General features: G+C 31.5%; 3 protein-coding genes across 4 annotated transcripts in view; 1 reads left to right on the top strand and 2 right to left on the bottom strand.

Annotated features, from left to right (window-relative positions):
- Positions 1-456: 456 nt before the first annotated feature.
- Positions 457-2270, bottom strand: LOC111417378 (WW domain-binding protein 11). The gene is made up of 4 exons (XM_023049634.2): positions 2101-2270; positions 1906-2031; positions 1754-1851; positions 457-1693 (listed from the first exon to the last, which is right to left on the bottom strand). Exons 1-4 carry the CDS (start codon positions 2162-2164, stop codon positions 590-592), a joined length of 1392 nt encoding a protein of 463 aa, XP_022905402.2. The 5' UTR covers positions 2165-2270; the 3' UTR covers positions 457-589.
- Positions 2271-2337: 67 nt separating this feature from the next.
- Positions 2338-3442, top strand: LOC111417406 (microtubule-associated Nat9). The gene is made up of 4 exons (XM_023049675.2): positions 2338-2497; positions 2564-2673; positions 2727-2783; positions 2843-3442. The coding sequence occupies exons 1-4, from the start codon at positions 2421-2423 to the stop codon at positions 3259-3261; spliced, it is 663 nt and encodes a 220-aa protein (XP_022905443.2). The 5' UTR covers positions 2338-2420; the 3' UTR covers positions 3262-3442.
- A 671-nt stretch (positions 3443-4113) lies between these two features.
- Positions 4114-14151, bottom strand: part of LOC111417404 (bZIP transcription factor crc) — a 25361-nt gene continuing 15323 nt past the window's right edge. For both annotated transcript variants that reach the window (XM_023049670.2, XM_023049671.2), the window contains one exon: positions 4114-5161. In XM_023049670.2, the coding sequence (XP_022905438.2) occupies positions 4467-5161 (695 nt within the window). In that variant the 3' untranslated portion in view covers positions 4114-4466. The remainder of the gene's footprint in view (positions 5162-14151) is intronic.

Below are 14151 nucleotides of genomic sequence, written 5' to 3'. Positions count from 1 at the left end.
CGTTGCGGGTTTACTTGTGATCCAAGATAGAAAGATGATCGGACTTTGGTTTTTCAGTCGTTCGTTATCTATAATATAATTTTCCATTACAACATCCATCTTTTATGCCTGGTAGATAATATTATCATTTCCTATTAACCACGCTTTTCGCTATTCCTTCTATATTACTATGTAGCTTAGTGTTCTTATTCTGTAGAGCACATTAAGATTTTTTATGCGCTATGATTTGATGAAATGTTTTCGCCTAAGTTATTTTGAATTAGGATGTTGTCAGAGTTTGCTAATGTAATACAAAGGGAAGTAACAATTTATTATAATAGTAATAAAAATTCGATTTATTAATTCAATTATAATCAAAAGCAATAAAAAAATTCATTTTTCGATGTTTTTAAGCTATGGAGGTATGACTAAAACAATTTTGGCCACTATTTCCACTTTAGACAAAAAACTGCCACATCATGTTACAAAATTTAATACATATATTTAAAATTGAATAAAAACAATGAAATTAATTTAAAGAAACGAGATCTTAGGTTTATGCTATAAATAAAGAAAAAAGACAGCGATGTTTTTTATTTTAATAATAAAATTACAATAACCCTTGCATTTCTTTCATAAATTGCATATAAGCATCATCCTTAGTAGGTTGTTTTTGCATATTTTGCGTGATATAGTCCTTTTGGCGTAATTCATTAATTAAACTGGTCCGCGATGGCTTCATCTTTTTATCTTCCCTCTTGACTCTTAAGGCTGAAGGTACGAATCGCGTCACATCGGCACTTAAATTTCTTATTTGCGGTTTAGCCATAATAGTAGCTCCCATACTTTTTGGTGCCTCCATTCTGCTAATTAATTGTGGTCCCGCGGATAGTACGTTTGGTGTTCCTAATTGTGCCAAATTAGGTGGTGGTGGTCCCGGTATTCTAATCATTCTCGCCGGTGGATGTGGAAGTCTCAAAGGTAGTCTTGGTGGTGGTAAACCAGGGGGAGGTCCTGGTGGTAATAACGGTCTTCCTGGGGGAGGTCCTGGCGGTACTCTTAATGGACCACCTGGGAACATAACTAATGGAGGAATTGGAGGTTGAATTGGTTTATTGGTTGGTGGTGGTTCTAAAGGTTCCATGATTGAAGTAGTTGAAGTAGGAACATCAACGGTTACCGATGGTTTTAATTTAGAAATGTCTTCTTCTTTATCCGTTTCCATCTTTTTTTGTACAGTTTCCATTTCTTTCATAAAGTCATCGACGTTTTGACCGGAAATAGCCACCATTTTTTGTTGTAACGAGGTTGGTTTTACTGGTGATTCTTTATCATCATCTTGTGATGATTCTAAATCATTCTGGATGTCATCTGTTTCTGTAGAATCATTCTCCTCAAGTTCTCCATCACTGTTAATATCCGGTGGAGGCCCTGGGGGACAACCGGGTGGTTCCCTTATAGATTTACCCAATGCTTGTAACTTTAAAGCTGTGGCAATGGAATAAATAGGGATATCCGGAGCTTTTCTTGTTTCAATAGGTAAAGGAATTTGTAAAGATGGATTTTGAGGTTGTTGAGGTAATGGAATTTCATCCACAGTGACTTGTTGGGCACTTCTAACTGATTCGTAAAATGAAACCAATTGGTTCTTTTTATGTTCATATTCTGTTTGTCTTCGTTTTAGTTCAACCCATTTTTCAGGATCATCTTTATGCTAAAAGTAGGATCAATTAAAATATTAATAAACACTTTATGTAAAAAATACAATACTTACATACATACTTAAAACCCTATCAAGGGTATCCCTAAGCTTTTTTCTTTTATCTTTTAAAACTTTTTCATTTAAAGGTGATGGTTGGTGAACATTAAATTCTAAAAGATCAATATGTTTAATTCTATGATCGTGCTAATAAGAATCAAATTTACCCATTTGATCTATTTTTTCCATTTCCTCTAACAACTGTTGGGGGTCCTTTCCTTTTAAAACGGCAGCTCGAACCATTTGTCGCTGTTTTTTATTCTTTTTCAACTCCTGCTTTCTAGCTTCTTTCCCTATTTATTAATTATTATAAATTGGAGTTTCTCCATTTAAGGTTATGTGAAATAATTAAAAATACTTACTTGCTTGATCAGTGGGGTTCATGTATTTACCACTTTTCGTGGTATTTATCGATCTTCTACCCATTTTTGATGTGTGAAATCAACGTTTTAAGGATTTGAAATTAACGTAATCTTAGCTTGAAAATAATAATGTTGACATTTAGGCTTCTTGACAACTGTCACTTATCAGTGGTTCAAATAGTATACGTTTCATTTATCCTAATTGCTAAATATTCCAATTCATAAACGTCAAAGGGATTTAGTTCAATTGTAAAAACATAACCTTAATTTTGTAAAATAAATTTTCATCAATTTTCATTGAAATCGTTGTAAATTTAGAAATGTTGATTAACAGAAATACTAAAATAATTGGCAGTAAAGTCATTTTGATACCATATAAAAAGGAACACGTAGAAAAGTAAGTTATCTTTGTTTGTAACTAAAACGCATTATTGTTAATAATTTTACTTTTACTTGTATGCAGGTATCATAGATGGATGCAATCGCCGGAATTATTACGGTTAACTGGGTCAGAACCGTTATCATTACAGCAGGAGTATGAAATGCAGAATTCTTGGATGGTCGATGCTAATAGTATTTAGATTACCGGAGTTAAATTCAATCTTTAACGCAAATTTATTTTTTAGAGTGCACTTTTATAGTTCTTGATAAGGAAAAATACCAACATACCAGAGACGAAATAGGTAAATACATATAATATTTTTCTCATATTATGCTTTTTAACCATCACAAATCTGATTAGAATCAATGATTGGTGACACAAATTTATATTTCATGGATACTGAAACAACATTAGCAGCTGAAGCAGAAATAATGATTGCTGAAGAATGGGCTCGTGGAAAACACTGTGGTATTGAAGCCATGGCCATAATGTTATGGTACGGAATCGAGCAATTAGATGTGAAACATTTCCTTGTACGAATTTTGGATGATAATGTGGCTAGTATAAAATTGTTTGAAAAGTTAGGTTTTATTCAGACAGTAAAAAGTGAAGCTTTTAAAGAAGTTACAATGGAAAAAGTTGTGGATCTTGTTTTTATTGAATTTTTAAAGGTTGTGTTTGGTTCTGTAGCAGTGACAGTTTATAAAAGTGATGATGGAGATGATAGGATTGAAATTGGGGAGCCAAGTCCATTAAAAATTCCCTATGTGGATGAATAAAATTAAATATAATAATATATATTTATTAAAAAGAATTGTTTTTAAGCTTTAAATTGTTACTTTAAATAAATTATAGACAATGGATCTTAAATGGATGATTATCAAATCGATATTTGGGATTACTTTTGTTATTATCATGTTGGAAAGTAGTAAAATAATATAATTTATCACTTTTTCCTAATATTTGTTTATTATTTACCTTCAACCAGTTTTGATTTTAGTCATAAAATCATTAGAATTATATTAACTCACAAAATAAAGAAAATAGACCATATTCAAAGTGTGGCTTTTAAAAAATTTTGACTAGGCAAGTGTAAAACCACAACACATTTAGAAATATTTTTGGCCACATAATGAACAACAGATTTCTTCTTTTCAAAATTTTTAAGAGGGAAATCCCCAATATCTATATTTTCAGGATTAGGAATGTCAAATTCTTCTCTACCTCCTGCATCAGATTCTTTTTCATTGTTGTTTCAACTCATTTTCACTGAAATCAGAAACTGATGGTTTCTAATTGTGTATAATTCCTTTCTGCAGACGAACATGTAGGTGGTGGCAATAACATTTCAGGGTCAAAAACCAGTCGTTATTATCTTCAGCTCATTAAGTAATTCATATCTATTAATCTCAAACTTATTTCCTACCTTCAATGATATTTCTTAGTCACTGCATTACTTCAAAAGCTTACCAAAAGCTTGCTATTGTGTAGTAAATCTCAATTACGAATGGTTGGAACAGGGAAATTTTTTAATGTGACTTGTTTAAATGCATTAAATAATTTTAATTTTTTTTACTATTTATGCTTTACTCTGCGACAGTATATTTATCATCAGAAATAAAACACAAAAATGCACCTAAAACATAATTCATAAACTTTATTAGTAAAATAAAAATGTAAATGTTACAACTACATGTGGCATTGAAAAAAGAAAGATGAAAGAGTTTAAAGAAATAGTGCTTTAAAAAACGTGTTCTTAAAAATCATCAGCCTTGGGCGTCATCCATTTTAAAAACATATTTTTTTAATGAAAGCACTTTATAAGCATATACTTACTAAGTAAATTGATTAAAATAACAGCTTCCCTAAAGCTACCAATATATTGAAACAAACATTGAAGCAGTGTGACTTAATTTGTAATATATCACCTTAACATAAAAAGAAACAAATTAAATCTAATTTATTTTAAATCATATTTCTTTTCTTATTGAATAATTCCTTTAGCTTTGAAAAGGTCGCGCATAAGCCCCTTTAAGTAGCGAATTTCCCTTTGAAGATCGCTGATTTTACTCGTCAAATCTTCGTTTTCCTTTAACACGCCCTTCTCCTCATTCAAAATCTCCTCAACCTCCGCCTTCTTCTTCAATCGATACCTAGTCGCCGCGTTTTTATTTTGCTCCTTTTTCCGATTTTTCTTATCAACCGGTGAAATTTTATACGGCTTATATCTGCGTCTAGCGGACGACTTTTCCGATTCGATTACAGTTTCCGGAATCCACTCCGGATCTTCAGACGACGACGAAGAATCATCGAAACTTCCTGAATTACTTGTACTCGGAGATGGCGGTGATTCACACAAAATATCATTTGCTCTCGCTCTAACTAATTCATCAACAACTGCCAATTCGTGTGCGATAGTTTGAGGAGTTTTTGGACAATCATCGAGTTTTTGAGCTGTGGTCGTATAAACCGGGTAGATTTGGCCGACAGTTATTGGCTCGAGGGTGGTTAGGATTGGTGGTGGTTGTGGTTCGCGCGGGGGGCTTTGCGGTGGTGTTAACGCTCCTGGATTTACCGCTTCCAATACATTTTCGAACTCTTGTAGTAAGTCTTCTGTTGCGTATTTTTGTTCTATGCTTGTAAAACCGATCTGATCTTCCAACCATGGGAAGCTAGACTCTGAAAATTAAATTAAACGTTTTTTATTTCAGTTTTAATAAAATAGGAAAAGAAATAATAATTATATAAGTGATATTTTTATGTAATCATTCTAGCAATGAATAACAATAATTAAAACTAGAACTAATATTAACTCTAGAACTGACACTAGTGCTACTAGTGATAGCTCTAGTTTTAGCTAGGACACATAGAACTAGAAATATTCTAGTTAACTTTCTAGTTCTAGGTCTAGTGTTAGTTCTAGTTTTAATTGTTATGCAGCGTTAGATTGTTGTATATTTTTATTGAACTAAAAGTAGAACTAACACTAGACCAAGAACCAGAATCATTCGGCTTTAGCCGTCTTATGAGACGTACGGCTAAACCCGAATATTTCTAGTTCTAGTCACAGTGCAAGTGTAAAACTAGAATTAACACTATACCTAGAACTAGAATCATTCGGGTTTAGCCGTCTTTAGAGACGTGTGGCTAAACCCAAATGATTCTAGGTATAGTGTTAGTTCTAGTGCTAGTGTTATTTCGAGTTTTAGTTGTCCCGCAAATATTTGAGCCTATGAACTTCTAACTAACGCCATTTTTTGCCCGTTGATTGTTCCTATTGGCAATTGCGAACTTACAGTCCGCCGCGTGTGACTGTAATAGGCGCTTGTACTAGAAGGTTAAAGAATATTCCTATTAGAAAAGTACATTTCTCGTTTTTTTCTTTAGAACTGAAATTCAACTAATTTTGCTCTAACTTGAATTCTCCCTAGCTGTAAATATTCTTCCGGTCCCTTAATGATTTGAGTTAGGGGAATTTCACTTATTTGTATTTTTATTTTATATAAAAAAGGCTTTTTTAAATTATCTAGGATAAATTGACTATGTGAGTAATGGTAATTTATATATCAAATATATGAAGGTCATAATTATGGGATTTATTCAACAAAAGAAAATATTTTATTGATACGATTTCGAATTAAATCCTCTTTAAATGGTTTATAGATTCCAATATAGTTGTTCCAGTTAGTGGAACAAGCTGTCAATTACACGACGGGTTTGGTTTGTGCGACAATTGTCCACTTGCCAAGGACGTACCGGCCAAGAAAAGCGCGGTCTCTGAATATATTAAGACGTTTTAAAAAAAAGAAAATGGGTGTATAGTATAAAGTATCACTCTGTGAGCCCGTGATTTTTCTATTTTTATATTACTACTTACTAGAGAAGGAGTTAACGGGAAAGCTCTTGGTTTATGTAAACTTGAAAGGAAAACCTGTTTTTTACTTAATATTCTTTTTGTCTAGACATAAAGAATTTTACTTAAATATGTATGACTATAAGGTGTAATTATTATGTCGTAGTTTAAACAGGATAGTGTTTAAGTGTTTAGTACAAAAAAATATTTGCTTTCTAGTATTTTGTTTAATAGTTTGAATTGGAGTTTTTAGTGTTAGAAGAATTTTGCTCAAGTGAAAGTATCGTATATTATTTTTGCGCGACCTTACTGAAATTCATTCAAAATGGAGAAGTGGGGAACCAATAATTTTTGAATCCACTTAAATTCTCAATAACTTACGAAACTCTACATTCAAAATCGGATTTCTCTTATAGTTCTTGCATCAGTAAAAAAAATTATTGAATTTTTTGCTAAAATTCATAAACATAAATAATTTTGTATTAAATGCAATAATTTTTAATTCAGCATCAATTATATTATCTAAAAACTACCTAGTTTCAACAACTGTGAGTAATTTTAGGAATTTAAATTCATAACCTTATAGTCGCGGACTTTGGACTCGTTCTCTATAATCGAGTTTTTTTTTGTTTTATTTTTTATCTTTTGCGAAGGACTTTCACTGTGGTCAGTACCACACGGATTTTTTTCTTTCTTTATTTCTTAAATAGCGTGTTATTTCGAAATTTTTGTTTATTTAGGACGATTATTAATTTTGAAATTATTTACTAACGTTATCGCGCAAAATTCTGAGAAGATTCTTATTTTTCATTGCTTGATTGATAATCGTAAGTTATCATAAGTTCATAAAATTTCTGTAAATGCTGAGATGAATTTGTTTCTATTGATATTTGTTAACGGCAAAATTAAACGAAATACACCAGAAAAATTCCTTGGGATTTCCCACTTTCTTAAATAGATCAATTATACGAAACATTTCAATTCCACAAATTTGTGATTATTTTGTTAACAAGAAATCGGTTATCTGAAACTTTTTAAATCCCCTTTAATTGGTTTTTATTGATTTCGATCAAGAAATCCTAGAAAATAACGCAGTAGGTTTAGGATTTTCAGACCAATTTCCTAATCAATATAGCTAATTAACCACGCATAAATACATATAGCGTTCTAAATACTTTCTTGTTTTAAAATGAGGAATTCTACAAAAATATGAAAGAAAGTTAACATTGAAGGGAATACATATAAATAGCTGTACAAATCGAGAATGAAAATGATCGACATCGTAAGAAACAAATTGTCAAGAAGACTGGAGGAACTGAGGAGCGTCCAATCACTGCCACGACTCCAAAGAATGTGCAGAAACTATGTTGTTGCGTTTAATGCAAGACGGAGCGTTTGATCAGGAAAAGGAAGCTTGGCGTCATTATCGGTAGCACTTGGAACATGGTCAGATCGTCTCCACTTCCTCAACGATTTCAAGCTAAAAAGATTGGAAAATTTTCGCCGAATGATTTGCATGATCGCTGATGCTCGTTTCTCAAAAGTTCTCATCAGTGATGAGAAGATTTTCAGGATCGAGGCGCTCCGAAATCATCAAAACCAACATTAACTACTCAAGAAGGGTCAGCAGAAAACCGCTGCTACAAAAATCATCGCAGCCATTTTCTTGATTTTGTGATGGGTGGGCCGGAATTTTGCGCCACCGAGAAAACGCTGGTAACGATGGTTGTCATTGATCTTGATTGATCATTCACGCCCTGCACAGTTACTTCTGCATATCTGTATTTACATAAATCAGATGAAGTCACCTTAAAATGAAAAAAGTCGTCACTATTTTAATAGGCGCACAATAAAATAACAATGGCCTTGGGACTTATAACATAAAAAAAATGTGATAAGCTAAATCAAAATTATGGAATTAACTTTATTATTGAAGAGATTGTTTTACGAAGTTTGATCAATATCAGACTTAATACGTATTCTAAATTTTACATTTTTATTCATAACGTTATATTCAAATTATGGAAAATTTGTTGAATGAGAATGGCCGATAACTGTCAGTGAATTTCGAATTTTCGCTCACAATTTAGGGAATTTAGCGATCTTTCGTGAAAAATGTTGGGGTTAAATTCAGCCCAGTAGTGAAAATTTTGTTTATTCACAGCCCCAGTGAGGTAAAAACGCACTTCACCTCTACTAAGTATTACAGTATTTGCTTACATACATTTCGACGGTTGGTTTCCAAACCATATTGGATACTAAATAAGGTGATCAACAGAACAGGATGAGATTACAACCACCAACCTACACGAATATCCGGCCCTGAAAATTGCTTAATTTGTTCTGCCGCAACTTGTATAACCTGTAGTGGTTAATGCATTAACTGCCAGCTTTCCATAAATAAGCATTCAGCATGGCGTAAGTATTGAGAAATCTGCTCAAATTTAGAGCAATCAAACACAAGGAAGTATACTAAATCACTGAGATAAGGTGGAACAAGGAATTGAGTCCTCTTTCAACATTCTGCTTAGTAAATAATTAAGTGAATTGTTGAAAATGTAGGGATAAGAGTACTGCCTTATAGTACACTAAATGGTATTGGCAAAGAACGTGAAAATACGTGATTGATCTTCATGAATTGATACTTCTTTTGCAAATGTTGAGAAATGTCAATGCCAATCTATGAAATACACATCAAAAGCATTGGAAAAATCAATATCGTTAAATCATGGATAGAATCAAGTTCGTTGATTGAGTCTTACATCCAGAAGAGCCATCGGAAAATTGTGGTTGGACATGAACCTAGATGACTTTCAACATTGTCAACAGTTGTAATATTTCATTGTCAGTGTAAGGCCTACTTTTACCATCCGTCTGATAAACTATCTAGAGCTCGTATTGGTTATGAGCTGGATTTATCTATCAGATAAATTTATTAACACCCAGTTTATTCACCTTTGGTTAAATTTAACTATCGGATATTTACCATAGTTACTGGTCAAATAGCCAATCATGGCATGTGAAATGTTTCCAGTAACCATGGTAACCCAGTAGTTAAATGTAAGCAAAGGTGAATAAACTGGGCCTAAGAGGTGGTAAAAGTGGCAGTAAGTTAAGTATGTCTTATTACGCACAAATACAGGGTGAGTTTTTTTCAATGTTTAGTATATAGATCTTGAAAACTAGCGGAGATAGAAAGACGATTAAATAGGGAAAGAATTGCAGTTTCATGAACTCAATTTAATAAGCTTTTTGTTTTTTGGATAAAATGCATGGCTAACTAGATATATCGAAAAAACCGTTTTTTTGTTATATCGTTAGATACCTATGACTCCGATATTATTGATTTTAGGAAAAATGTGTAAAAGAAAAATTTGTAGGGTATTACTTACATGTTTAATAAAGCAGTCTAACTGATTTTTTTATTTAAGCAATAATGTTAGAGGTATGACACAAACTTATAATTTTTCTAATGGAAACCATAATTGGCCATGACTTTATGAAAAAGGCCTTTTCTCAACGATTCTAATGATATACCACTTGACATGGATATTTTTATTAATAAATAAATTATAGACATTTATTCTTTTAATTAGCAAACTGTTCAGGTAGTATGCTATGGAAACAATTGATAGATACGTTTGATTATGACAGCTTAAGGCAAACGTATGTTTCGTTTAGTTTCTAATTAACGTTGATTAAGGCTGTGTAAATTGTAATCAATATGAAATACATGTAAAATCAAATACACATGTAATACCCTACAAATTTTTCCTTTACACATTTTTCCTAAAATCAATAATAGCGGAGGCATAGGTATCGAACGATATAACAAAAAAACAGTTTTTTCGAGATATCTAGTTAACCATGCATTTCATCCGAAAAACAAAAAGCTCATTAAATTGAGTTCATGAAACTGCAATTCTTTCCCTATTTAATCGTCTCTCTATCTCAGCTAGTTTTAGAGATCTCCATACTAAACATGGCAAAAAAACTCACCCTGCATAAAACTTCGACAATTAAAGTCCTATCTTAAAAAAGAACAAACAATTGTTGTTTAATATTTGTATTTGACATGATATTAATTAGATATGTATAAAGATTTTGACAATTCAACTAATTTCACCTGTGCCATTAGTTGCATCATTATTGATAAGAAATTTTTCCTTGAACTAAAATTAGAACTAACACTAGAAGCTTTCGGGTTTTGCCGTGCGTCTTTTAAGAAAAAGTTTGACGTTTCGAACTGGTTCGAAGTGAACCAGTCACTATTTCCAGTCACAATTTTTGAAGAAGGTTGCAACATGGCATCCGAAACGTCAAACTTTTTCTTAAAAGACGCACAGCAAAACTCGAAAGCTTGTAGTGTTAGTTCTAATTTTAGTTCAATTAACACATTAAATTTTTCCTTACTTCGAAGGTGTAATTTAATAAGTATAACCACGACTCACGGCAAATTTTAATGATTTTTTTGTGATAAGGAAGGCTAAAATATTCTATAGTTATCGTTGGCATTCAGAAATTGAGAGAAACATTCCTAGTTCAGAATTTTTCAGTAAATCGGTTAAGAGATTGAACGAGTTATTATACTTAAAGTAACCCACAGCTGCTGAGCGAATATCTCGATATCTTAATGTACTTGATGTACCGGTTTCTATCCCATGTGCAGTTTTATATTTCTTTTTTTTAATTAATTAATTATATTTTGTTGAGGTTATAAAAATAAAAGATTTGCAGAAGAATAAAGTTATCTTATTACTTTTTAAATTACAGAGAGAGGTATGATAAGATTTCATTTTATGCCATCAAGTCAGCAAATTCAGGAAATTGAATGTTCTCTTTGGTCATCTAATGTAATATTTATAATTTGGGAAAAAAACTACAAAAATTAAGAAACTGATAGTAGTTCGGGAATTAACTACATAAAGTATTTTTACTCTTCCAATCTCCTAGCTGACATACTGAAAATTACAACGCAAAATTTTTGGATTCTTTTTCTCAAAAACCATGAAGAAAATAATAATATATTAAAATCGGTGGCATCACCGGTGTGATAAGCTGTAAGTAAGTCATTTTCGAGGTTATTGTTATAGATGTGATTAAACTATACTTCATTTTTTTTTCTATAATACCTATGAAATTGTTGTAAAGTTGGCAAAATTAACAGGGAGTTTTGTTTTATCATATTTTGAAATAGATATGTTACACTGACGTTTGAGTTTTCGTTATTTAAAAAGAAAAGGTGCATAAAAATGTTGTGGGGTGTTTATTTGCCATTTATTTACCTAGAAAAGGTGTTTTGTTCTATTTAATTACTTTGTAACACGTTTTTACAATAAATATGTATTTCGTTAAAATCGTATTAATCTAAAAATTTATTAGTATTTTAACCTTAACTATTTAGTCAATGAAAATGTTACTAAAAATCAGGAAAACAACATAAATTTTATAAGGGTCCTAGATAATACCAACAGAAACCCTAAAAAATTTACATTGACAAGTATTATAGAAAAAAAACGAACTATATTATTTATTGGGCGCTGAAACTGGATCCATTAATTTGTGATAGGTCTCAATATGTTAAGAATTATAATCAGAATTTTTTACAGTTCTTCTCTACATTACTCACTTTAGAGACATCAAAACAAATTTATTGACACAACAAGTACAAAAAAATGTTATCTAAGATGAATGTTGAAATAATAAAACAAAATAAAATAAAACAAATATGTTAAAAGATAAACAAGAAGGAAATAAGTAGTCAGAGTTGAATAAACAAAAAATGAAAAAACAATAAATTTTGTAAGGGGTTTCAAATTAAGCCGTTTTGAGTCGAAAAAAAAAGTTACTTTTAAAATGTAAAAAAAAGATTTGAAACCCTTCGGTCGATCTTTGCCAAGACATTTATATAAAAAGTCGATGTTGATCAAAAATTAGTGGACACCACTGGTTTATAGCTTACGCAGAACACAAGATTTTAAATAAGTTTAAAGAAGTTATGATGAATTTGTAAATTTCGGAAACATTACAATCCCAACGTTTAAAAAGTGAGATAAAAAGAAATACCTCTATAGTTATCTGGTTTCTTTTTATATCCCTTTCTAAATACATTATTAAATACCACGCTTATATATTAAAAACTCCAGGCAATGATAGAAATTCTGGACGTACAGTAGGGAATCCGACGGAATAGAACTACAATAGAATTCATTTGCCCAGGGCACGTGTGTTTCATCAACCTAAATAACAGCTTATGATAGAGTCAAATTAAAGGATGTACTCGATATAATGAATTCTAGAAAAGTCTTTTTAGACTTACAGACAATAAAGCAAAGATTAAAGCACCAACGATGTCACTGAGGAAATCTTGGTTTTCCATGAAATCACAACATTAACATAATGTGCTGCGTAAAAAACAAAGATGATCTCCAAAAGTTCCTCCATAAATGTTGCAAAACATCAACAAAATACAATATGAGGATTTCCATAAAAAAAAAAAAACAAAATATTAATGATATCTAGAGAACCACGAAGATGCAAGCTAGAGTTAGAAGGTAATACATAGAAGAGATGATGGCCCAGTCAATTTCAACCCCCATTAACTACTATAACTCTATTTTTAATTTTTGAAATAAGCGAATAAATTAATGAATCCTTTGTTCTTAATTTCAATACTACTATAGATAATATAGCTTTTCTTGTGTCTATGATCTAAAAATATGTTAATATACGTAAAAGTTTTTCAAGATAGTATTACAAAAGTTAAAAAATACATCTAATCCTTTTTAGACCAGGTGAATATTTTTCACGACACCAACAAGTTGGACTTTGGACTAAACTCCATGTTGACAGAAAAAACTCCAACGCCTATATCCAAAAATATTTCAGATATAACCGGTTGACGCATAGTTAATTCACCGACGGTTCAACGTATTGAAAGATATGCATTTAACTTTATCTTCCCGGCGGAGAAGGCAATATACAAAGAGCGTGACCCCAAGAACTCGAAGAATCACAGCCTCCAGACTCGATTAACGATGAAAACTATGAGCGCAAATCGATGGCGCTATTTTCACTCTACAATAATTGTCTTTGATTTTTCGCCTGCTACCATTTGTATGATAACGAATCAAGAAATTGGACCCTGAGCAAACATAGAAGAGAAACCAGGACGAGGACGAGTTTGTAAAAATTAAAATATACGATTCGTCTTTGATTTTTCGTTTCTCTCATGCGGTTCAAAAGTCTATTTCTAAATTTGTTTAGAAACTGTTTATAACTGTTTTTTTCTTCCTTTTGGCAGAGTGAGTTTTTTTTAATATCACAAATCTATTATAAGAAAAATCCTGTTCTATCCTGTTCACTATTTTTAGTGAATATTAGTAAGCCTTGTTTTTATATCGATTTTCATGATAATTACAAAACGTTAGAACACCTTGATTCATAAACATTCATAAACTGTTTATTACAACGGAAGGAATGGTAATGTATCGACCAAGAGGTTGAGTGAGTGTCTAATGCAATCTTGTATGTTTATTGCAAATACATGGACCAGTTTTTTTTTAAACATTTCTTTTTCTTATCAAAGACTTATTAATAAATGAGAGCGTGATTAACAATCTTTGTGTTGGTTTTTTATTAATGTTACTTTAATAAAGTATTTGTTGATAACTGAAGAACTATTTATTGTTTAACATAAAGCATACACACTTCTTTATAAAACTCATACGGCACTAAACTTGACTAAAATACTCATTAACTGCGTGTCATCTTAACTTGGTCTTAACGATCTTTTTAACCTCAACATTCTAACGAC

Source organism: Onthophagus taurus, chromosome 1 (assembly GCF_036711975.1).
Source record: "Onthophagus taurus isolate NC chromosome 1, IU_Otau_3.0, whole genome shotgun sequence".
Classification (NCBI taxonomy): domain Eukaryota; kingdom Metazoa; phylum Arthropoda; class Insecta; order Coleoptera; family Scarabaeidae; genus Onthophagus; species Onthophagus taurus.
The sequence above is the reverse complement of the archived record's forward strand: the minus strand, read 5'-3'. Positions and strand labels throughout refer to the sequence as shown.

Bases quoted from the DNA above. Each gene is read 5' to 3' on its own strand.
- LOC111417378 (XM_023049634.2), bottom strand. From the start codon at position 2,164: ATGGGTAGAAGATCGATAAATACCACGAAAAGTGGTAAATACATGAAC. The intron at 1,852-1,905 runs GTAAATTTGATT...TTGATCTTTTAG, and splicing joins GGAAAAAATAGATCAAATGG to AATTTAATGTTCACCAACCA. The intron at 1,694-1,753 runs GTAAGTATTGTA...TCCTACTTTTAG, and splicing joins ATAGGGTTTTAAGTATGTAT to CATAAAGATGATCCTGAAAA.
- LOC111417406 (XM_023049675.2), top strand. From the start codon at position 2,421: ATGTTGATTAACAGAAATACTAAAATAATTGGCAGTAAAGTCATTTTG. The intron at 2,498-2,563 runs GTAAGTTATCTT...ACTTGTATGCAG, and splicing joins AAAAAGGAACACGTAGAAAA to GTATCATAGATGGATGCAAT. The intron at 2,674-2,726 runs GTATTTAGATTA...TTTATTTTTTAG, and splicing joins TTGGATGGTCGATGCTAATA to AGTGCACTTTTATAGTTCTT.